We start from the raw sequence: 25,873 nt of genomic DNA, 5'->3' as shown, positions 1-25,873 counted from the left end.
TTCTTCCTGATGTCCTTTGACAGCCTTTGTCTTGCTCATAGTGGTGAATCGTTTGGAATAGAAGAAATTGATTCTGCGGACAGGTGTGCTTTATGCACATAATGAGTTGAAACTAGGAGTATTTGTTATTGATACAAGGTCTTGAATAATCAGGCCTTATCTTATCTTAAAGACCTTATAGTACCGTATTACCCCATTAGAGCACTTCTCTCATAGACTGAAGGCTTACTTGTTCCTAGAGTATTTAAAAGTAGAATGGGAGGCAGAGCCTTCAGTTTTCAGGCACCTCTTCCATGGAACCAGCTCCCAGTTTGGATTTGGGAGACCGACACTATCTCTACTTTTAAGATTAGGCTTCAAACTTTCCTTTTTGCTAAATTATATAGTTAGGGTAGGATCAGGTGACTCTGAGTCCTCCCTTAGTTATGCTGCAATAGATGTAGGCTGCTGAGGGATTCCCATGAATAATTGAGTTTTTCTTCTTCAGTCACCTTTTTTCACTCACTGTGTGTTCATACACCTCTCTGCATTTAATTATTAGTTATTATTAAAATCTGGCTCTCTTTCATCGCATGTTTTTGGCCTGTCTTCATCTGCTCACTTCCAGATCCCTGAGCCTGTTTCTGCTGAAAGTTTCTTCCTGTTTAAAGGGAGTTTTTCTTTCCCACAAAGAGCTTGTTGGGGTTTTCTCTCTTTTTCTTGTATTACTGTAGGGTCATTACCTTACAATATAAAGCACTTTGAGGCAAGTGTTGTTTTTATTTGGCGCTATATAAGTAAAATTTAATTGACTGCATGTGGCACACAGACAATCTTTGGATGCCAGAATGCTGGCTGGGTTGTAAGGGAAAAATACTTTTTTCACTCAATGATGTGAAACTCAACTTATAATTTTTATTGAATGTGTTTGTTTTCTGAATTTTTGGTAGAAATTCTGTCTCTTTCCATTAAAATGAAATGTTTACTTGTGGAAGACTGTCACCTAGTGTGAGTGTTCTGCTTGCTGAGTTGTATTATTTGTGTTCATGATGGTAGCATGGCTTGCTGCTGTCTTAGCAATTTGTGATGATCATAATGATCTGCATCATAGCCACACAGAGGCAGAGTAACTCCAAAGGAGTATGTAGGCCAATAACTTCCGTGCAGTCCAGATCTGAGCAAGCACATTTTACATTTAGCAGTGAGACGTACACTTGGTGGAAATTTACTAGTAATTACAGTGCCAGCTTTTGTTCCAAAATTTGGAATGAATGGCCACTTTTACCGTTGTGTGCATTCCAAGAGTTACATGGTTACCCTTACAGGTCTGTATTAGTTTAGAGTGAATAGCTTTGAAATGTGTAGATATGCAAAAGATTCTTTTTCTAAGTATTTAAATTGAAGTGGAGCTATTAAATTGCCATAAACACACTGTTACAATGAAACATGACCAAAGTTTCAAATAAAATGGTTAGTGTATTTAAAAGAGATCATTTTGAGTCAAAAGCTCAGGCTTGAGACGGTTCTAAACACTATGGAACATTTTTTAAATTCTTAATTCTTGATGCTGTAGTTTGGTGGGGACAATGCCATCTTTGCTGTTTCTGAATAGGAATTTGGTGTCCCATTATTTTTATTCACTTTTATTTTTATTCAGTATTTTTATTCTGGTTACATTCGAAACAGTGGAGCTGTTTCACACAAGTCTCATGCATGCTCTTTTTTGACCCTGTTTTTTTCACTGTTTTAAGATTTAGAACAGTTGTCCTGAAAACATCTATTTCTTTACCTTTTAAAAAAAGCAAAACACAATTACTACTCTCCGATGCATTGAACAGAAAGCAGTAAGGGTATTAAAGAAGAATCAGACCTGTAGGCTTGGTCATCTGTGGTACTGGTATCAGTACAATCTTATCATCCGTAGCCATCCTTTGACTTGACCTGACATGACTTGGAGAGTGCAGAGTCTTCTACTGTGAAGTGTGCTGCTTGTGCTCTGGGATATTGCGGTAGAATGACTGTTGCAACTGCCACATTCTGTTCATGTGAAATAGGATCTCTTAACTTTTTAATAGCACTTAGTATATGTCTGCATCTGATACACTTAATTTCTCAGAAAACAATATTATCTTCCTTCTTTTTTCATATAAAATTAGCTTATATATCATAGAGACTGTTAGTATGTGTGTCTTATCCAGATGTGTAAAATGTCAGTGTTCTGTCTTGCTGCTGATGCCCAAGTCAAATTTAAACAGTGTAGGCAAAATATTCAAGAACCAGATTCATTGTTAAAGGTTTCATTACCAGTATATCGTTAGTCTCTAAAGCTACATGTCCTACTCTTTGTGTTTGAGTTTTAGTGGTTTAGTTACTGATTACTGAGTCTGTACTGTGTGTCTCTATCATCCAGGATGAGTTCCATCCGTTCATTGAGGCTCTGCTGCCCCAGGTTCGTGCCTTTGCCTACACGTGGTTTAACCTCCAGGCCAGGAAAAGGAAGTACTTCAAAAAACATGAGAAGAGGATGACTAAAGAAGAAGAGAGAGCTGTCAAAGATGAACTACTTGGGGAGAAGGCAGAGGTGGTATAACTATGAAGTATATTGGATAACTGAAATGAGCATTACTTTTTTATTTTAAAAAGTTTTTAAAAAATTCTAATAATTTTAATTCCAAATCACACAACAGTTGCCTCAAGGTGTTTTATATTGAAAGGTAAAGACCCTGCAATAACACAAAGAAAACAGAAAACAAAAGTCACAACAATCAGACGACCCCCTATGAGCAAGCACTTACTGGTGACAGGGGGGAGTTTGGACACACTGATAATAATGAATTACAGTGGTCTGATTTTTATATTTAGCAATCAGTGTTTTATATCATACCCATATTATATTGCATTTTCCCAAATTACAGTAGGAATATGCTAGAACAAGGCTGTACTTATTCAGTTAGACTTTCTGTTTCTTATTCTGTTCCTAGGTGAAACAAAAGTGGGCCAGTCGTCTTTTGGCTAAGCTAAGAAAGGATATTAGACCTGAATGCAGGGAAGACTTTGTCCTATCAATCACCGGGAAGAAAGCTGCATGTTGTGTCTTGTCAAACCCTGACCAGAAAGGCAAAATGAGACGCATAGACTGTCTCCGACAAGCTGACAAGGTAAAGTTAAAAGTTGGTTTGTATTTTCTTTTGGCTGAAGAGATAGAAATGCAGATAGTTTTTCTAACCCCAGATTAAAATTGCTGTCAAAGATGTGAAATATCAAGCAGTTTTTAATTAATTAAACTAATTCAGTCTGACTCAGACTAGCAGTGACATCAACTTTGCAGTCGAAGGTAAGTTTATTTACCTGCTGTTTGTACTCGTAGCCGGCTTGTTTCTGCCTGAACGGCACAATCGCTGCTGGGAGTGGGTTTAACAGCTGATTTCCTTGTCTTATGAATGCTATTTTCCATGACTTTTTCATAAAAAAGTTTTTGTGACTATACAAGCTTGTATCAGGTTTTTGTTTTTCAGGAATTTACATCAAACATGAGGCTAGCAAGAAAAATATATGAACTAACAACAGTGACCTTCAGCAGAACCAGGCTTAGACAGGGAGATTTGCTTCATGTGTTAATTAAAGGAGGTCAAACAACTCACAGTAGCTGAAAATTGGTGCTTAAACATTATAACCTTTCTACTTTTTAAAGAATCTGATTTTCAGTTGAGAAAATGTCTTATAAAGTCAATATACCATCACCATATTGTCCGTGGCCCTGAACCCTCTGTTCCACCTCTGCCCGTACGTCCTTAAATTTAGTTACAGCTTTTTTTTGTTTATTTGTATATTGTAATGAATTGTATCACCCGTGTGTAATCATTTATCTTAAACGTAAACGTTGTTAAGAAATGATCATGCAAAAGAGGGTTTTCAGGGAATACTCTTAAATGTACAGTTTCTATAACATGTGTCAGAACAAGATGCAGAGTGGGATTAAAGTGGTGGGTGGGTTTATTTCCATTTTCAAAGAAGCCAGTTGAGTTTAATAACAGATGAAGTCAGAGCAAGTCAGTGTGTTAAAAAGTTAGATTGCCAGTTGTTGATCATCGTTATTTTAATGGTAGGAAAAGCTAGTGAAGTTTTTAGGCTCTGATCTTTAACTGTTTTTGTGATCTTCCTGTTCAAACATTGCCTCAAAAAAAAGCCTGAAAGTGGGTTCATGGACCATTTTATATCTTGAAAAGTATTTGATATATGAAGCTAAAATCAGAGACAGTCAAGCAGAATAGCGAATTAAAATCATAGCCTTTAAGAAACTTGTAATACAATTTTAGTTAACCCTGAAGTTGGCTTAATAAAATTAGGAAATGCTAAATTTATTAAGCCAACTGTTTGCTTCATTGCCTGTGGCTGTATTGGTTCTCTCTGGGTATTATGGCTTCCTTACACAATCCAAAGACATGCTTGTAAAGTTAATTAGTGATTCTAAATTGGTTACAATTCTGAATCTGTTCGCCCTGTGATACAATGGGGACCTGTATGTACCCTGCCTGTCAGTCTCTGATAGTCCGTAACTCTGTGTCTTAAGCGGTCAAGGAAATGGATGGATGCTTGGCCCATTCAGGGGACCGGTATCACACTAAACATAGCAAGAGTGAGACTCATGTTTTTAGTCAGACATAAGTGGGTTTTTTTTTGTTTTGTTTTTCCAAGGTGTGGAGATTAGACCTGGTGATGGTTATCCTTTTTAAAGGAATCCCACTGGAGAGCACAGATGGCGAACGGCTGGTGAAAGGAGGCCAGTGCTCCAATCCAGTCCTCTGTGTCCAGCCTCGACACATCTCTGTCTCTGTCAAGGAGCTCGACCTCTACCTTGCTTACTATGTGCAAGAGAGAGGTATGCACTACATGCTACTTACTTCAACATTGCTGTTCATTTATACACTTTCATGTATAAATTTAAATATAGTAGACCTCTGGTAAAATTAGATCAAATATGAGATTGCTACATGGCGATGGTGCATCTTGCATCTTGTTGTAAAGAAAAAAAACATCTTTCTTTCAAGATTCTCTGTTCTAGATTTCTATTATATCAAAATGTGTTCTTGTGATTTCAGGATATCCTGGAAAGTTTAACTTTTCTCACTTTAAAATGCCGTTCTGTATTCTCTATGTGTGCGTTTGATATTAGCGTCAGAACATTGTTCACCTGTTAGGCCACAGGTGTTGAATAATTTGTGTTAAATACAAACACATGTTAACCATTGTCAGAGCCTGTACCGCTGTGGAATTTAACATTAGTCCCCAAATGGGAAAAAAACCCTTAAATTAACATTAAACACATATGTTTTGCAAGTCTTAAGAGGCTTTTTTTATGTTGCACTATAATGTATGACAAATGCTATAATTTCTAATATGAAGAAAATAGTTATAGTAATTGAGTTTGAATAAATAAAAAATTTAATGTATGAATAAAAATGCAAAATGGTGACTTTCATTAATAAACAGAGTATAAAAGATGGATGGTGATCGCATGCCTGTTTGCCTGGTGTATTTGAATAAAACTGTTGTGTTGCTAAATAGAAAATGAACATCAGTAATCTTATTTAACACACTGAACAAATAAAGAAAATCTGCCACGAAAATGGTTTTCAGTCACAAAATATGCAGTTATGCCCTGCCCTCTGCTGGTTTTGGATGAGCATGTCAGTTAAGAACAAACAAACAAACAACAACAAAAAATATATATATTTATGTGTGTTTGTGTCATATATGTCATAATTGCCTGCAGCAGTTTTCCATTCTGTGTTTTTACTGCACTTTTGAACCTTTTTTGAGGATAGAATAAATAGCTAACTGTATTTAAATATAGTTTTCTTATATTTTCCTATACGAAAAAATATATTGGCTGACCTACTTTGCTTGTTGCTGAAATCTTGTTCTGTTCTCTCCCTTATTCACAAACACTGTGTCACTCTCGCTCTCTCCTTTCAGAGGCCGAGCAGAGCAGCAGTCCCAGTCGCACCGGTGTGGGTTCTGATCAGGAGGACAGTCGAACTGCCACCATGGGTAATGTAAAGTATATTTCTTTAATTTTCTTTAATCTGTTTACATATCTCTATATGTCTCTATCAGGTAATATGATCAGATAAAATAAATATCTTGTACATAAACAGTCTCATTTGCCAAATCATGGGTTGACTTCTTAGACACAAAGTAACAACAAATCTGCAAGGATTCAGATTTTTGGGCAGACTGCAGTAATCTGAGCTGTGCCTTATATTTACAAGTTTTAAATGCTGTTATTAATATTTATTACAAGTGGAAACATGTACCTGTATAAATTAAGAAAACTATACCCAATCTATTAGTTATATTTTTGCTTTGGCTATTTAAACATATCTGTTTAATTAAACATCAAGATTCAAAGTATAAATAGATAGATACCATCTTATTGGAATGATAACTGGCATATAGATGAGACTGTGAGAGTGAAAGAAATAAAAACTGACTTATACCAACAAAGAGAGGGCAGTACAGTGCTCCACACTACAGCAGAAATTTCCCATTTTGTCTATCGTTCTCAGGCTTTATCTATTTTCTTAGTGTGTAACTGCTGCTGTTTCATTTTTGCAGACGGTCCAGAGTTCCAGGAGAGTTTTGTGACATCAGGAGTTTTTAGTGTTACTGAGCTTGTTCAGGTCTCGAGAAGTAAGCCTGCTTTACCATTATGTTTTTCCTTTACATAGCTATGCTACCTTTGGCAGTGTTCTTACAGAGACTAGTATTGTCATTGTAACACCAACCCTTCTTTAGCTCTGTCTTGACAGATTTGGTTTAAATATTTGAATTTGAAAAATTGTTGAATGGCATGTTATTCTTGGACTAGTTATATAAGAAGAAAATGCAATTTCAAGTAGTTTTTATGATGTCGATTGAGAGCACTGGTGGAGGCTGTAGCTCAGGCAGTAGTGCAGGTTATTAATCAGAAGGTTGGTGGTTTGATCCCTGACTGCTCCAGTCTGTATACCAAATGTCCTTGGGCAAGGTGCTGAACCCCAAGTTGCTTTCTGATGCATTCCTCAGAGTGTGAATGTTCGATAGGAAGCACTTATGTGTAGAAGGGGGAGTGAGATGCTGTATGAAGTGCTTTGAGTGCTCAAGTAGAGTAGAAAAGCACAGCATTTCTAATTTGTTGGCCTTATTTTTTGGTAAGATATGGTAACAACAGGATATCCATATCCAATTTTCACACTCATTTAGATGTTTAGAGAGCCTTTGTCTCCTGGGGGTGGAGAACATGTCATGGTGGAATACACCAATCCTATCAGGATAGTTTGATCTCAGGATAAACGTGGTCCCACAGAACAACTCAAGTCATTTCCTCTAAATGGACTTGAATTTCTAAACATGTGGAATCAAACCACACTGTCTCTTTTATTAACCATGTAAAATATTAAAACAGAAAACAGTTACAGCCTTTTGTTTTCTTTTGTTTTTACTCGTGACCTTTAAAAGTAAACTGATCTGGCATGACTGGTGGTCTGAACTAAGTGGTGTAGGCCATAGCAAAATCTTAAGCTTTGACTGTGAAAATCTAGTAAATTACATGTACCTGATTAACAAAGGTTTCCTTGCTGCTTTGTGAGTAGATATAATGAGATCTAGATAGGAAATTAAAGACTAGTCAATAAACACAGTATTGTGCTTTGCCACACACTTTGTGTACCTGATATTCTGTTTTAAGTGCGTAACTCATAAACACAATCTGTCTTTTTCCCATGTAGCTCCCGTTGTAACAGGAGTAGGGCCTGGTTTCTCTGTGGGGGAGCTCCAGGGTCATCTGGCCTATGATCTCAACCAGTCTGTTAACCAGCCAGTCAGTCTCAGACGATCACTGGCCAGCACCTCATCCAGCGGGTATTTTACACACACACACACACACACACACACACACACACACACACACACACACACACACACACACACACTAGTTTTCATGTCTTAGTGAGGACATCTAATTGACATAATGCTTTCCCTAGCCGCTTGCCCTAACCATGAAAAATGAATGCCTAAACCTAATTGTAACACTGATACTTAAACCACATTTTGAGCCTCAAAAATGTCTTCAAACCCGCGGGGATGGGCATTTTGTCCCCATAAGGGACTATTGGTCACAAGTGTAGCAGCATACCAGTTTTCTGTCCTCACAAAGATGTCTAATCATGCACACACAAACACAAATATACACATGCACACACAAAAATCAGGGTTGTAAATGGAGACTTTAATGTCTGGTGAATGTTCAAGCACATAAAAGGCTAAATGCAAGTGCACATTAAAATATAGGAGAACGAAAACAAATACATAGAAATATAATAAAGGGACAACCAGGAGGCGTGTACTCTGAGAGCATAAGATGGCCTCTATGCCTAAAACTGCTCAGTCAGATGTTTTGACATGTGAAGAATGACGCCTATATACTGTACAATTCTCTGGCATCGAGAGCCAGATAAGCATCCGCAGATGCAAATTATTTTATGTATGCCTGCAGGTAAGGCTAGGAACTGAAAGCTGATTGAAAATTTTCAGAAATATTATCAAAAAGATTGGACCGACTTACTGAAATATAAGTCTTTTCAACTTTTAAAAATTTTGAATAGAAGGTGGCTGATAAATATTTAGAGCAACTGCACTTCTGCAAGGTGATAACAAGTGATATGTAAGAGTTGTAGGTTTTTGAGGTTTACCTTTTTAATTCTTTGGAAAAAAAAGATGGAAAAGGGGAATCCATTTGTCAAATAATCCTGTCTATTTTAAAACTGATTCACTGGGAAGGATGAGCAGCAAAGAAATGGTACAGAGACTCATCCCCTGACTGCAGTTACTATAGGCTCTGATGTCCGTTTGCAGTAAGATTCAGAAAGAATGTAAACAGTGCTGTGAGGTAAGGCAGGATACCCCTGAGAAAAATACCTCAATGATCATCTTGTTTAGCCCACTGCTGCTTTAGTTTTCCTGTCCTCGTTTAACCTTTCTAACCCTTCAGCCTTTGTTTTATTGGAGAGCACAGTTTTCTGAATTGCTCATTTAAATCACATTTAATAGGATAAAGTAGCTTTGAGAATTTATTCAAACAAAAGTCTCTTTCTTTAAGGCCGTGTTTTGCTCTTTGCTCTCTTACTATTTTCTTACTTTTTTCACTGTAGGTACAGAAACACCTTTAGTCATTGATCCCAATATGAAAATAAACTTTCTATAGTACTTTTGTGCCAAAAATAAGATAAAACTAAGTTCAGACAAGCCTGTATCTGTGCTGAAGGGTTAATGTTAGGCAGTAATGAGCGACTACCACAGGAAAAACTGGCAGAATTTCTTCTTTGTCACAGTGAAGAATTAGTTACCCTCTCACTGGGGTCAGCTTTTCATTCAGTCGGCCTGGTAAACACACAACTGTGGCAAACTTTTGATTTCCCCGGCCATATCACACACACATATCTGCACAATTTGTAGGTTTGCTCACTTACAAAGAAATGAACAGTCTTGCTTTTTTTCTGGTAGTTTCATTTTAGTGAAGAGAGACAGAATTTCAACCACAAATACAAGAAAAAGTTATGAACTGATTTTTAATGTCTTTAAGTGAAATAAGTTTTTTATCCTGGACAAGCCAGTCAGAAATCTGGCTCCCACAGATTTTTCTGAGATTATAGTCAATCAGTTTCCAATCTCAACTCATTATGTGTGCTTCATGGGTGAAGCTGATCATGAGAGAAGTGCTGCTTGTTAATGTTCAGAAAGTTGGTGGTTCGATGCCTGGCTCGCCCCAGTTTGCATGCTAAATGTCCTTGAGCAAAATACTAACCCCAAGTTGCTCTCCGATGCATCCATTGGAGCATGATTGTGTGTGAATGTTAGTTAGTAAGCACTTAAAAGCGTAGAAGAAAGTGCTTGTATGATTGGGTGAATGTAGCATGTTGTATAGAGCGCTTTGAGTGCTCTGGGAGAGTAGAAAAGTGCTATATAAGAATCAGTCCATTTACCATTCTTACTGGTTTACTCATCAACAAACGGGTTCTCCACTAAGTACTACGTCATGTTGTTCTTGAGAATCAAATACTTTTTTCACAAAATCTGTTCAGAACTTTCATGTATTGTGGTTTCCCGGTTCACGTTCTGTCGCTCTCCATCAGAAAGAAACTATCATAAAAATGAGAAACCGTTCTTTTCTTTCTAAGTGAGCAGACTTGCAAATTCAGCAGGAGATGAAATAATTATTTCCTCCACTGTATCCAGTTGAATGTTTTTACTCAGTAGGCATCTTAAGTTTGCAACAAGTATTGGTTGGAAAATCAATTGCACTTATGAGGAACATTAAGTGTGCAGTGTGTTATTGTGCGGACTAAAATCAGTATATGGTTGGAAAGGTAAGAAACACCACTTATTCTTTACAGAATTTATCTGACATGATAACAGTACACGATAGTTTACAGGGTTGGATTGTAAGTGATTTGGCTCTCTGAATGAAATGGGAAACAGTTGTCAGTTTTTGCTAATGCTGCTAAATAGCAGCTTCAGCTTGCACACAGGCCCTTATGGCCTCAGAGTAATCTTACCTTATGCATTTTAACACTGGACTAGGCTTTATCTCCTCACACGGTGCCCAGTGAAACCAGGATCCTAAATGTGTGAGCATCTCTCTATGTGTCTTCAGGAGTAAACGTCATAAGTCTGGCTCTATAGAGGAAGAGGCTGATAGTCCAGGTGGGGAGTATTACCATTCACCTTCCTCACCAGCCAGCAGCTCCAGGAACTGGACTGATGACATGGAAGGAGGTAAGACTATTATATCAACTTTCCTATTTACAGTCATGCTGCTGAACAGATTAGGGCCAGGTTTACTAATACATTGCACCATCACAAACTGGTTTTTGGCATTTAAAAAAAATATTGTTGGTATTTACAAAGAGAGCACAGTGACATAATTGAATGGAAGAGGCGTGATTTTTTTGCGACTGACTGTGTTGTATATCTATTTCTGTGAGGAGAATATTTGAATCAAGTATGCAAGCTAATTTATTAACATTTGTCTTAGTACATTTGTGCAATTTACTGCAAATTCATCAAAACTAACCACTAAATCTATTAACTAAAACTAACCTATTTGGGTATTGTGCTTAGATGCTAATTTGCCCTGTTTATTAAATCTGGCCCTAAAGCTTCTGATGCACTTATTTGGATTATTATATTTAAGATTAGCATATAGGAAAATCCTGTTATTTACCAAAACGATACTAGCTAGTCAGTAGTATAATTAAATAATAACGAATTCATATATTTTATCAGTATTTGTCTGAGGAGGCAGGGTCAGAGATTCTGGACAGTTGTTATGCATAAGCATATAGGATTTGCTCAGGCAGCCTGTATCAGCTGCTGGCTCAGCAGATACCTTCTATACACTGCAATAAAGGGCATGCATTTTAATCTGCTTTAGCTTTTGCATCCCACCACATTTCATGCTATGTGACTCAGTCAGTCCATATTCTGTGACTGTTGTCTACTCTGGGGGGCTCTGGAAGGGGCTCTTACTGTTATTCTCATTACCAGCTTCCCACGTATGCACATGGAAGGGCACAGCTGTCTGCACTCTTTGCCTTATACTTTCCAAATACCAAAGAAGAACAGCAGACCACATCTGACATTTAAGAATGACAGGATCCTCATGCCACTCTAACAAAGTTCTAATCACCGGCGCCTAACCTGGAAATTCTGATTCTAATTTGATGGAGCTGAGTATCACTTACATACAATGTCTTACTTTTTTGGTTAGGTGCCAGAAAACACTTTAAAATGCAACATCAGCACAAAGGGAAACAGTTGGAAAACCTTTCCATAATAAGCCATGCAAATACCTGTGGTCTACTACACAACTGGTTTCTGCTGAGTCAGGATCGTGTATTTCATGATTATATATTATATTATTCTAAGACCAATTTCTAGAGAAATTGACATAAGTACAAATGACAGAAAATTTTGGGTGCTTCTGTGTGTGTGTGTGTGTGTGTGTGTGTGTGTGTGTGTGTGTGTGTGTGTGTGTGTGTGTGTGTGTGTGTGGATTCATTTAGGGCTGTCTCCTCCAGTGAAGAAGGCAGAACTGGACAGTCCTTCTCCCCAGGAAGACTCACCAAGAATGGGTTCCTTTACTCAGCACCACCGGCCTGTTATAGCTGTCCACAGTGGTCAGTAGCGCACACACACACACACACACACACACACACACACACACACACACACACACACACACACACACACACACACACACACACACACACACACAGATATATATATGATAATTCGTTATTTATTTAAAGGATGCACAGAACAACATATCATTTTTTTTCTCAGGTCTGTCCCGGAGTCCACATCCCTCCTCATCTCTTCACTTCCCATCTTCCTCCTACTTCCCCCATGGAGCGATCCGTTATCCTCCTCATCTTGCCCAAGACCCTCTAAAGGATCTGGTTTCATTAGCCTGTGACCCTGCCAATCAAACCCCTAGCTCAGTGAGTACATCTAGTCAACACAAGCCAACACACTATTCCCTTTCTCCACTGCACCTCAAGCTACTACCTAGTATTACATGTATGCTGCAAAAATGAATACAAATGTTTTTGAAGACAGATATTTCTTGTGCAACCAATTCAATCACCATATTAGCAGTTCCTCCAGACCTGCAGCAGTTTGTAACTATAGATGGAGAGTGACAATATCCCCACATGTATAAACAAAAAAGTAAAAAAAGACACAAAGAGAAGAAACAGGTTTGGATTCTAGCTTTGATGCAGCAAGTGAATGTGGAGCGGTGGAGGTAGAAGCAAGTCAGAATATGTGTGCGTGAATTAGAGGGAGACAGGAGGAAAGGTGAACATGCAAGGTGTAGAGGTAGTGAAGGTTAGAAATGAGGACATCAGAAGGACAGCTCAGAGCCAGAGAGGCTGAGATAGTTTGGACATGTGCAGAGGAGGGAGAGTGGATATAGCAGACAAAGGATGATGATGAAGATGGAGCTGAGAGGCAGGAGGAAAAGAGGAAGACCTCAGAAGATTCATGGATACATTGAAGGAGCACATGTAGAGGGCTGGTGTGACCGAGGAGGATGCTGGGATAGGGTGAGATGGACGCCGATGATCTGTAGTAGCGACCCCTAAAGGCAGCAACCAAAAGAAGGACAAATTTGCATCTAGTTTTTTATTCCACACTGAATATCCACAGTGCAATGTATAAATTAGACCACTTCCTGTGAGTTCCAGTCTCCACCCTAAGGACAAAACCCACAGAGGCACATGACATCACCTCTGTCCGTAACACTAGGATATTTCATACTACTGTGGGTTTAATGCTTCTTTAATGAACTTTTTCTTCATTTTCAAGAAACTTAAGGGACACAGTAGCTGATTTAAATGTTTTCCAGGCTCTTGCTTTAAGTATTCAATGAGATTTATTAACCAAAACAGCATCATTAGGATAAGACTAAAAAAATGATTAAATAAATTCCACATATAAACACAGCATATTCTACCATCCCTCTGATTTCATTCAAATCAGAGGGATGCTTGTTTATTGTAATGGTTGGTTGCTCTTTCCATGCACATTTTACTACCTTTTTGCAAATGTTTGAGAAGTACTGTTTTAGTCCATGTATCTGTGATGCCTGTTTGACATGTACCTAAAATAAATAATGCTATGGATAGATTTTAACACTTGCATTAGTTGAGCTGCCCTGTTAACGCAAACTGTACATGTTGACACTCAAATACAGTCATTGCAGTATTTTGATCTCTGTTCTGACACAATGTGTCAATTTTTGTGAGAAATAAAATTCATAATATTCCCAAAATATTCCAGCTGAATGGGAGTAACCAGGTCAAAGTGCCCAGTCACTACATCTCATCACAAATGTTGGCACCCCCTGGACCTGCACCCTCCCTGGCGAGTCCCCCATCCTCCCTTTCTAGGCCGACCCTTCCTACAGAGTCAAAAGCTACTACCACGTCCTCTGATGCAGGAGCAAACTCCCCCACATCACCCAGTAAGTGGCCATAAATAATCTTATACAGAAAATGCTACATGAATCTTTCAAAAACGACACTGTTAGGAGATGGTCATTATTATTCAAACACAATATGAAATGAATTAACTATGCCTTTTGAGATACTGTTTTCTGTAATCACTTGGTTGAGCAGGTGATCCGTTTACACCTTCTTGTAAAAAAAAAATGTCTGAGAATAGACTGGCAGGTCCAGACGGAGGAGGTGGACTGATGTTAATACCTGATAAAGACAGTGTTGCTACAATTTCGTTGTTAGTTTGCAGTTAATTGAATATTATGTTTACGTTGCTGTTCCAAACCTTTTCTGCTCATTTCTGTGTAAACATCTGAATGTGTGTCAGTTATATATGATATACAGTGGACACTTAAAGTCATAGCCCAGATCTATGCTGGGCGACATTTGTGGAGTTTGGGGTTTTATTCCAACTTCCAACCTGCAATACACCGAATAAAGACAGAATAAATATAATATATTTATATAATATAGAATAAAGAGGAGATGGGCAATACTCTGCCCAGTTCACATCAATTTCTCAGACAATTCTGAAGGAAAAGACGAACAATAAGCAAACTTAATTCCGCCAAATATTCTACAGTGAGCAGAGTTGGCGCAGTCCCTCATTAAAGCGACTGACTTCAGGGCATTTGATGCTGTACTATGCTGTAGTTGTTGCTGTTGCTGTCGACAGAACTCGTTGTGTAAGGTGTTGCATTGTTCAACTAATTGTGAGTTCTGGGAGACAGAGTAAGAATGATGTTGTTAACCCTCAGCATACTCTGCCCCGGGGACCCCTCCAGCTAATCGATCATCCTTCGTGGGAGTCACCCCTCGAGACCCAGGTGGACTCTACCAAGCTCAGGTCAGTATGGTTCACTTGACATTGTAAAAGTCGTTTTAGGAAGAATTCAGATGACAACAGAAATTTAGAGATTTCACTGTTCAATATCTGGAAAATTCTGGTATTTTTTAGTTCTTTGCCCTGTATTCCCAAATGGAAGTTTCAGAGGTTGAGTTGTAGCTGCTGCTGGCAAACATCTCTCTAATACTGCACATAGATGTTTTCAGTAACAGTGTTTAGTTCAACATGATCAAGAAAGTCTTGGATTATACTTGTGTGTGAGAGGAACTCTCACTTTGTACATTTCTAGGCTGAGTCATTTTAAGTATGCTATTTATTTGTGTTTTAATTGTGTGTGTGTCTCCTTTCCAGTCTTGGTATTTGGGCAACTGAGGGAACTTTGGAGGAAACGTGATTGTCATGACAGTAAACTTCTGGGGGAAAAAAATAATGTTGTGAAGACATTTCCAGAGGAAAAATATATTAACCTCTGGTCATACATATATATAAATATACTTTGCAATATATTTATATATGTGTAAAGAGACGTCCTGGATGGAAGAAGGATGCTGGGCTCACTCAGCCGTTTTATATCCCCAGAATGAACTATGCTTTATGACATTACATGTTTGTCACAAATGGCATATTTTCAAAGAAAAGTAACGACTTAATGCAGAGGTTTCATTGGTCCAAATGAACTACAGACCAGAACCAGGCATCAACACATCAGATTCTCAGACGCCTGAAACTTAACTGTGTCCCCAGGATGAGTCCTGTTTCCCTGGGATGGATGTCAGCCTTGACCCCTGTACCCTGGATCTCGACACTAAGTCAACTACAAGGCCTGTGTAGACCTCATCCCTCCCTCAACACTTAAAATGCCCCACTCTCCGCTGCAGGTGCTGCTTATAATATATGCAAATAAGCCTCCTTTAATTTCTGAACCGACCAGAAGAGGTCCTCTTGTTAATATTTAATGTTTATTTGCACTTTTTAAGTATGTTATTGATACGTCTGAAGAAAATTACAAGCTGAATAGCGCAGTTTATTTCACTCTTCCCAACAAAACACAGAGGCTTCATCTTTTTTATTGACAATCATCCACCTGAAATTATTTAGTTGCTTTGCAAGGCTCATGTTTGTAAGACTGTTTGATTGTGCTCTTTGGTAGAAAACAACGAGTAATAGTGGAATATAAGAGCTATATTCATGCCTCCTCCACAGCACACAATGCTACAGCTGAAAGCAAGTGTGGAGCAAGGCCCAGTTTTACTATGCCATGTTAGAGTGCATGAGTGGGCCGTGACCTCAGTTCCAACGTACAGTGTTTTGACATTGACGTGAATTCCTCAGTAGAATTATCAAAAGGCAAACACATACCTGGATCATGTGGCAGCACAGCCAGCAGTACATTGGCTGCTGAATGTGGCTGAACTGTAGCCTGGTTGTGTAATGTAGTGTGCGTGTGTGTCTGTAGATGATTGTGTATGAGAATGTGATGGTTCCTGCATTTCCACACTCATTCCTGCTTTGAAGAGATGTCCTGTAGTTTCTGTTTGTCTCAATATGACAGGATCTGTGTTTGTGTGTGGGTGGGTTAGAAAGAGATAAAGCAGGTGCTGCACTATGATTACAGTAAAATATGTTTTTTTCAAAAGGTATGATGCGGTATGTTGCCAAGCTGGAGGGTTAGCAGACTGTTTTTGTTTTTGATGAAGTTGTTGATGCTGATGAGCATGTTATGCATATATGACTTGAACTGTGGACAAAATCTGGGTGTGTCGTCTAGCTGTAGAATAACTGGTGGCCCCTGAGAAGTTCTGCTCTGTGTAGTTCAACCCCAACCCAATCTGAACAACATGTGTGATGGAACAGCAGCAGTAGAGTTTGATTTGGGACTGGGCTGGGTGACACAGGTGAACAGAAGAACGGAGCTAGAGTTGTTTTCCAGTTTGAAGTGCCAACATCAACAAATTAAGCATTTTAAGGTAGGTCGCGCCCTTGGTTTTCTGTGTAAATGTTGACACAGAGTTTGCATTATTGCTAGTGAGGCAAAGCAGTGTTCTGTTATCGCTGACGTTTCACAGCTTCAGTTATCAAATACATTTCTATAGTGATCTATTGAAAGGCTTACAAGCTGCATTTTAACATTGACTGAAATCTTCAGAAACATTTAAATAAGGTGAAAAAACAAAACATAATGATGAAAGAATGAACAAAATTGAGGATCAGATTCTTAAATGCACCTTAAACAGCATCAGTTCTGGCAAGTAAAATTCATTGTAAACTCTAAAAGAAACAGTAGTAGAAATGTGCACCATGGCCCTTTGATAAATCTTACACAACATCATTTGTGTAAGATAATGTGACATGTTGACGATGTCAAAATTTTTAAGAAGTAATACATTACAGTCTGTGCCATACTTTATCTCTAAGGACTGGTGACTCTAAAGCACTCTGTTAACACTTGTCGACGTATTATTTGTCCGTGGATGTAACGAGGTAAAAATGTGTTTTTGATGGTGCAATCTGATTGGATACCACACGAGAAGAGTTTCCGAGTAACCTGTATTATTCACAGGAAATTTTCTGCTGGATTGTTTCTGCAGTCTGTCATTTTTTTCCACTTGCTTTCTGTGCACAGAGAGTGAGAGAAAACTCCTGACATTGTTCCTTGGTGTAGTTGTTGTAGGCTGTTTCCATGACCCACATTTGTCTCCACCTCCCTGAAAATAAATATTCTTATTGGGAGAAAGTTAAAAAAAAAGTGTCCCCACTGCTGTGGTCTGACCAATGACAGTTTTCTTCAAGCCCTATGCTTCAGCACCTTCAATGTGAAATAATACAATGGATATTGGTTCAAAGAGCCATATATTTTCAGCTTTAACTAGGAAACCCAGGAATGCTCCCTAGGATGTAGGCCTGAATACTTTCTGTCCTCAGAAAAGAAAACAGAATCTTGCAGAGCTTTGTTTCCACGTTCTGTGGAATAATAAAGCAAAACTCACCTGAGGACATTTTATCATTCAGCAGGACAATGATTCAATTCTATAATATTCAGATAGCACCAGTTTACAACAACAGTCTTCTCTTTATATGGTAAGGTAAACATTAGGAAATAATACAGTATTAGAGCCTCCTTTTAAGGGAGTAGACACAAATTAAGAACATGCAACATGTAACTATACATACTTATTGAGTGAGAAAAAGGGGAGAGGAGAAGTGCATGTGCCCCAGCAGCATTTAGCCATTTGAATTTGTCATGTGGCTCAACAGCGCCAAAACTGGCTCAGTAGATAAAATAAATGTTTGCAGTGTGTTCCAATAATAGTATGTAAGGGGCAGGGGCAGGGATAGCTCAGTAGGTAGAGTGTCTGCCCCATGATCGGAAGGTCGGGGGTTTGACTCCACTGAACGGCTACCCTGAGGTACCCCTGAGCAAGGTACCGTCCCTACACACTGCTCCCCGGGCGCTGCATTGGTGGCTGCCCACTGCTTCACTGGGTGAATGGGTTAAATGCAGAGGAGTAATTTCCCTTCGGGGACTAACACAACACACTTTACACTTTACTTTACTTAATGGAACTTCATGACTGACTTTTTTGTGTAGGGAAGACACTTTTTGTTTACGTGATTAATTCTGAACCCCTAAGCTTGTGGCGCTGTGTATTTAAAAGGGTTTATGCTCAAGTTAAAGCAGAGGCCATAAAGAGAAAGTTCAAGAGCTGAAGAAGATAGAAAATTGCTTCACTGGGCTTCCAGTGAACCGTTAGGAAAGCAGGTGGTATAGTCACTGGAAATATTGGACCCAGGATTTCCAGTGATATTTCCAGTTTTGGTCATTCTGCACAGGAAGCAAACATCTGTGGGATCATGCAAACACCTTGCACCAAAATGCACCAAGCAGCAGAAAGAGACAGCAGTTCACAGATATGGACAGGCTTCACGTGTGTGTTTGTACAGCAATTCGGACAAAAACCAGAATTTCCATTTTAACATTTTCCTTCTGTTTCTCCTGCCTCCTCTTGTCTTTACATTTATAAATGCTTGTGTGAGTTACTATGGGAATGAGCATGAATTTTCTATTTCTAAGGAATCTTACTTGGACGTGTCCCCATATAATTTGAATCTTATATCTTGAAATTTGATTTGATCTTGTCTGTTTTCTGTCAGGCCACACCTAAAATGTACTTTACCTTGCATTAGAGCAGAGATGTTGGTGAATTTCCTTTTTCTTTCCCGTGGTTTGGGGGCTATAGCTAAGTTAATTTAGTGCCTACAAGGGATCAATGACATGGACAGAAAGTGTTGATATGAACTGGATTTCAGTTTAAGGTTCAGTTAAAGTTGTCTTAAAGCTGATGTATATTGCATGGTGCTGTCCTGGTCGCTGTGCTGACCTAACCAATGCATGGCTCAACTTGATAATACCTCTCCATCTCTGTCCTGCTCTTCCTCCTCCTTCTTTTCCTCCCTCTGTTCTGCAGACTACATCAGAGGGAAGTGGATGGAAGGCTATATGTTTCTTTGAATTTAATAATAGCTCTGTTGTTAAACTTTTGCACGATATTTCGTAAAACACATTATGTGCCTTGCCTTTAGTTAAAGAACAGTAATATTTTATGGAAACATGATCATATGTTTCACGGTACAAAAAAGCTGCATGTGTGATTACTCGACATTAACCAGTGTAGCAAGTGCACATTTTTTGGTTGTGGTGGTGCGCCACCTGAGATAGTAACTTACGGCTAAGCTCTATGAAAGCTTTCACTAGCTGTTTATCATCTACTCTGTTATCCTAAAGATAGAGCAATTTTTACAGTGTGAAAGGAAGAGTGTGAAACTCTTTTTACTGTTGTATGAAGAAAACAACTTTATTCCCTAAATAATATACATTTGGTTGCCATTAACGTAGCTCAGCTGTTATATCATGACCTACTGAAAGTGTGAACTTGTTCTGTAAGGCCCCAGTGACGCAGGCCTGGAGATCAGTTGACTACCATCTGGCAACTACACATGAGAAAAACGTGTCCTCGGCTACTCCGAGTGGTAGTGAAACTGTGAAAAGTGCCACACAAACCGGAAATGGACAACCTGTGCCGTCCAACTAAAGGTTTTGCCCTTTACAGCTGGTTGGCTGAAGCAGTGAGGCTTAACTTTTACTTTGAAGGCAAATGTCCTGTTGTTTCACTTTGCATAGCAAGTTTTGCTCTTGCAGGTGTAGTGTTTGGAGACAACTTGGCATCTTCCATGCAAACTACTGTGGCAGTCTGCTCGCATCTAAAGCAATCACAAGGAAGTTTTTGATGCAGCACCATCTGTGTGAGCAATTTCACCCAGATACTGCCAGCAACCACTCGCCATCTGGTTGGGAAATATCCATATTTCACTGGGAGGTTCCCAGAAGTTGACAGGTCTCTAGGCTAGTGTGACTGAGGCCTAAGTGTGAGAACATGTAGACTGTGATCCAGCCTCCAAATATATACACCTGCTGTCATATCACTTAGGTCCCATGCTTGATTTATTGCAACAAAAACACGTGAACACATGGAAAAGACTGCAGTTCCCAGTATTTTAGGCTGTTCCTTTAGACTCTGTGGATTTTTCTGGTGTTATCTGAGATACTCAGGTGTTGACTGCACTCATATAGCTGATTGGATTCGGTGGCTGTGCTGTTTAAGGCTGGCGTGTAGGCTGAGGTGTCTGTGGGCTAATGTAAGTGAACATTATTGGTGTTGCTATGTGTAAAGTCACATGCACACATTGTTTGATATTTGCTTAGATGTGTGTTATATGAAAATGTGGACACCATTGTGTTGTAGTAAAATGTTTTTCTGGGCGTGGTTAAATATGGATGGAAGCTTTGATTTGAATATGACTCAGAGGCTAAAACACGGGCTGAGAAAGTCAAGTCCTGCCTAAATGTTCGCAATACAAACAAAAGCCATCTTCAGAGGCACTGCTCAGCTCTATCTACGTAACGTTTTATTGTCCCATGTTAGATGCATATAGACACATTTAAAGGTACTTATTGCAGGGAAAAATCTTGTTGGGCTTTAGCTAGTATGGCCACGTATGGTTGCCATGTAATGGAAGCATGTTAAACATGTACAGGTTTAGATTTCAGGGCTTTGCAGCTTTATGACTGGTGATGAGAACACCGTCCAATTGCCTATATGACGACTTTGATCCTGTTACTCAGCATGTGATAAGATACTAGAAAAGGCCATAAATGACTTTGAGTTACATTATTTTTACTCATCTTTGCTTTAGGTTATTTTTAGGTTTTCCTTGGGTTATTATTACTTTACTTTAGAATTATAGTTTTAAACACATCAGTGTGTATAAAAATATATACAAAATGCACTTATTAGTTATCAAGATGTATAGAATGTTTAAATCATTTGTGGCTGTCTTATACAGTAAGTGGAAACCATGAAATGGGGAAAATTCTGTCTCTTAGAGAAAAATGTGGACAACAAAGCTGTAGTGGGTGAGAGACAGGTGAAATGACACAATGCACATACGGAGTTCACCCAACTGCTAAGACTTCACAATCTCCTAAATGTGTCATTGTGATAAAAAACGTTGACTGTGATGTCACATGTAGCAATGTTTTTGTAATACATAAATTATGTCCTGAAATATTGAAACTTTTTTATAGGATCGAGCTGTTTGAAATTACACATTGGGCTTGACTAATGAAATGCTTCTTCTTACTGTAGCACCACACTTATAAGAATATGGCCTTATTTTTGCAAGCGTCAATGAAGGTTGACTCAGCAGTTAAAAATGTTTAGGTCAAGTATTTGTGTGCAGAAATGCTATACATAGAAAAACAAGGAATAATTTATCCAAATATTTTGGTGAAAGTTAAACGAAATAGGGGAGTGGTTAAAAAAAGCATTCAGTCTTGGACTATACTGGTCCATCACTGCTTCAAAAATAAAGGTCTTCACCACTGACACGTCATCCGTAATGGGGCAAACACTGACAGAGGCAGCAACGTGACGCTCTAGCAAGTTAGAAATGAGCAATATCTGGTGATTTCATTGCGCATCAGTTGCACAAACACTTTTACCCGCTGAGGATGGTGATGGTATGGGAGCTTATAGGGTGTGCCCTCAGGTATTAGTTACTTCACACGCAGACCTAAGACTTGTAGCAATACAGCAAGAACCCACCAATCCTGGTCAGGTGTACAACTTTAGCAAATCAGAGGATCCTCAGAGACCTCCTGATGGGAGTTCCATCAGAAATTATGAGCCAAAGTGGAAAGTGTAATTGATGCTGCAAGATCATAAATAGAAGCTGAGTGGTAGAAGCTTTAATTCAGAGCTTTGGACTTTGATAGTGGCTGTGATTATAAACCTTAAATAACATGTATTTTGGCTTGAATGATATCTATTAACCTGACTATGGCGATATATCCAAAACTGTACGAAGGCAGACTGTGTTGCTTGTACGGTTACCAAATCTTTATGTACTTTACTTAATGTTAAAACGATGAAGCAGAGTATTAACCTATGATGGGTCTGATTGCGGTTAAGTTGCGATGAAGCCCGCTATTTGCAAACATGTTTTTTCTTCACGTGCATAGGAAATATAGAACTTCCTTTTAGATTTAGTTGCTTTAAAAGTTTCAAATACATTTTTAACAAACACTACAGCCAAAAATGCCCATGCAAAATGTGCAAGCGGTTTGCAAAAAACTGTACAAGCTTTGTAGTTGTTCCTTCTCCTCCAGCTGACGACCACAATAGAAACTCCCGTAAACCTTCACCTGTGGAAAGAATGTACGCACAGTTTACTGGCACGTGACTTAAAATCTACATTTTGGATGCAATGCTGTCAGGAAACAGTGTGAACTGTTGATGTGCGTCTTCATTTCTGTTTCCCACCAAACGAAAACCTGACAACAGGATGCCTAAGTAACACACTCACCCTGCTGAGTGGAAGACACATGCGCAGTACTGTTTAGGTGATAGCGTTTCAAGCTTGTGCAGTATGTTTACACAATGTTTGAAATAGAGGTCTATCATTATCATATCATCATATCATAAAATACTGAAATCAAGATCAAATTTATCAGGAATTACAGCTATTAATTAATCATAATTGGCATGTCAATTGTCTTGATATTATGATCTTTTTTTTTTGCTATAAAATTCAACTTTAAAGAAAGCGACACACCAGTTCAGGCTCTCATGCAGACACTGTCCTCTTACCGAAAGTGTACAGACATGCAAACTCATCATGTTCCTCGCTCTATTCAAATAAACCAGCAGGGCAGCAGCAACTGAAAAGTTCTACCAAAAACAATGTCAATAAGCAGTGCCTATCACTTTACTGTTGGAGGTATTTTGTAAGCCGTAGGTGTTGTTTTCAGACCCTACATGGTTTGGTGACAAACAGTGTTGCCCTCACCGGTGCGGGTCCTGAAGTGACAAGCCATACAACAAACCAAAGAGTTGAAGGAAATCTAGAGCTAACACTGAGTGTGCATTTTGGGGGACACTAAAGTTCAGAGGTTTTACAGTTTATGGTACTTCATTTTACGCTGTACTATGTTCGGGGCCTACAGCTGTGTTCTATTTTCAGCTTTTATAGGTCACGCGTGAAAATCATTATAAATGCAGCACAAATGTGATGCCACATTACAAAAGGAGCATCTGTATCAGTTGATTTATCCACTGCAGTGTGCTGTCAGTGCATGGAGGTCTGTATTATCATTATTATTCAGTTATAATAATGTGTCAGTTGTAGTAATCAGCTCTCTGATTTGCTTTCACCCACTGTCTACTATTTCCCCCTGTAGGCTAGTTCGCTTCACCCTCTTTTGTAAGACCCCACCCCCGCGAACACACACAAACACACACACACACACACACACACAGTGCAGTAAATACACGCATATTTATTGTGTGCCACAGATACAGACTGGCGTTAACTGAGCGGTTGACTTGGTTCCCTCTAGATTTTTTTGAAACTCTGTGGTTTAAAGACAAACAAGTGCTGTTTAGGCGGCCACTGTTATTATAGTTCAAATTCTGATAATCAATGTATGTGTCCATATATTTCATGTTACACTGCATCACACCAGAGTCCAAACTGCTTGATGATTGTGATTAGCAGGTCATGTTCAGTATTGTGAACAGCTGTTTCTGAGTAAACAGTCGTACTGCAGGTGGTACTTCCTATTTTTTAGTTTCACGGCTGCAGATGATCAGATGTTGAACTGTCTGCTGTATGAGGAACAAAGGGACTGCAGAGGGCTCTTTTCTATGAACTATCAATGATATTCAATGCTCTACCCTACTGCTGCTGTTTCCTGGAACAACTCCATTGATTTGGTGACTCCAATATGTGTTTCTTTTTTTTTGCTGTTACTTGAAATGCATGTTTGCTTTTTAATTTTTTTAATGGCCTTTGAAAACCTTTCCTGTAATTCAGACTTACAGCAGGAAACCACACTTGGTTACTAAAAATGGGATTGTAGAGCTGCAGGTTTTCCTCTGACAGTGATGCCATATTGATTTGTTTCTGTAACTGAAAGTACATTGCTACTGCACAGTTTACTCCATGTGCTCAAGAAGGTATGTAATGAATGAAAGTTTGTTTTCTCAGAGAATATTTGAATGCATATTTGAACATTTTTTTCCATCATAACTTTTCCAGATATTATATTAAAAGACTGCTTGCTTGCTTCCAGACATATATCCCTTACATCAGAGAAAGCATAGGCATTAAAACTTGTCATCAGTTATTGCATGACTGCAATTCACATAGACTGTCGTCCTTTTCACATTAACTCTATAGTTGGATTTGAGTTAGCTATGTGATAACAACAACAAAATCTTTTTATCACTTAAAATGGTCATGCATGATGCACACTGAGGTACGCTGGTACCTAAAAATAACAAAGCTGCAGTGAAGCAGAGAGCGGTCCCCTGTTATAGCGATATGGGAACGCCTCTGTGTTCATTATTGTGTACTTTGGTCACAGTTTTAACATCTGGATAGAGCTGAGTCCATTCCATTCCATATTGGAAAGCTGAAGTGCTGACATTAATCCTGACCTCGAGATTTACTGTGGAAAGGGCTGCTGCTTCAAGCAGAAAGTAGTTTCGTGGCAGCTTTACCAAGCCTTTTAAGTACTTTTTACTATGTGGATTTTTTGTTTTTTTGTTTGTTTTCCAGCTGAAATTATTGTCAGTCATATATTTTTGCATGGCATAAACTAAAGTCTCGCACTTACCGGTCTGATCCTCTTTGAATGTATAATGTTTGCGTGAAAGCCGTCTGAACCAGTGTTTATGACCTTATGTTATTCATCTGTTGTGGGGGATATTCAACCTTTAGAACCACATTTAGACATTGCTATTGACAGATTCTAATGAAGTCATTTCTGGAAATGAGTATGTTTCCCTATGCAAAAATATACCATTAATAAACATGCTATTCTAAAACTCAGCCAGCAGGCTCTGTGTTTCTTCATTCATTCATATCTGCTGTTATTATAATGAGCTGTATTGTGAAGAATGATTTATTAGCAGACCTCCAACAGAAAACACAGGAAGATGCACTGGTTATTGTCAGTGAGAAATGAAATGTGAAGATCTCTTTTGAAGAGAAATTTGAAATGATCATCCCATTTCCAAAGAAGTTGTGACACTGTGTAAAGTGTAAATAAAACCATGCTATAAATTGCAGTTCTCATAAACACACTCTGCATTTACAATAGAGCATAAAACACACATCAAAGGAAACAAAAAGGTTATTTTGGATGTCTGAGAACTGAGGAGAACAGTTGCTGGACATTTGTGAGAGCAATGCTGCCCCATGCTGTGGAAGAGCGCCAGAGATTAATAATAACAAATAGTTAAATGCAGAGAGGTGTATAAACACATGGTGATGAAAAGGGGTGAGAGAAGGAGAAATACTCAGTGCATCATGGGAATGCCCC

The 25,873-nt window shown here is 38.7% G+C and overlaps 1 protein-coding gene across 2 annotated transcripts in view; it reads left to right on the top strand.

Moving 5' to 3' along the window:
• The window catches only part of nfic (nuclear factor I/C), a 35,856-nt gene extending 10,476 nt beyond the window's left edge, over window positions 1–25,380 (top strand). For both annotated transcript variants that reach the window (XM_039601523.1, XM_039601524.1), the window contains exons 2-13: window positions 2,390–2,560; window positions 2,961–3,137; window positions 4,675–4,858; window positions 5,956–6,030; window positions 6,598–6,672; window positions 7,749–7,881; window positions 10,673–10,794; window positions 12,084–12,197; window positions 12,364–12,521; window positions 13,864–14,047; window positions 14,840–14,928; window positions 15,280–25,380. In XM_039601523.1, coding sequence (XP_039457457.1) covers window positions 2,390–2,560; window positions 2,961–3,137; window positions 4,675–4,858; window positions 5,956–6,030; window positions 6,598–6,672; window positions 7,749–7,881; window positions 10,673–10,794; window positions 12,084–12,197; window positions 12,364–12,521; window positions 13,864–14,047; window positions 14,840–14,928; window positions 15,280–15,300 — 1,503 coding nt within the window. In that variant the 3' untranslated portion in view covers window positions 15,301–25,380. The remainder of the gene's footprint in view (window positions 1–2,389; window positions 2,561–2,960; window positions 3,138–4,674; window positions 4,859–5,955; window positions 6,031–6,597; window positions 6,673–7,748; window positions 7,882–10,672; window positions 10,795–12,083; window positions 12,198–12,363; window positions 12,522–13,863; window positions 14,048–14,839; window positions 14,929–15,279) is intronic.
• Window positions 25,381–25,873: the final 493 nt, after the last annotated feature.

The sequence above is a fragment of the Oreochromis aureus genome, linkage group 17 (genome assembly GCF_013358895.1).
Source record: "Oreochromis aureus strain Israel breed Guangdong linkage group 17, ZZ_aureus, whole genome shotgun sequence".
NCBI classification, from domain to species: domain Eukaryota; kingdom Metazoa; phylum Chordata; class Actinopteri; order Cichliformes; family Cichlidae; genus Oreochromis; species Oreochromis aureus.
The sequence above is the reverse complement of the archived record's forward strand: the minus strand, read 5'-3'. Positions and strand labels throughout refer to the sequence as shown.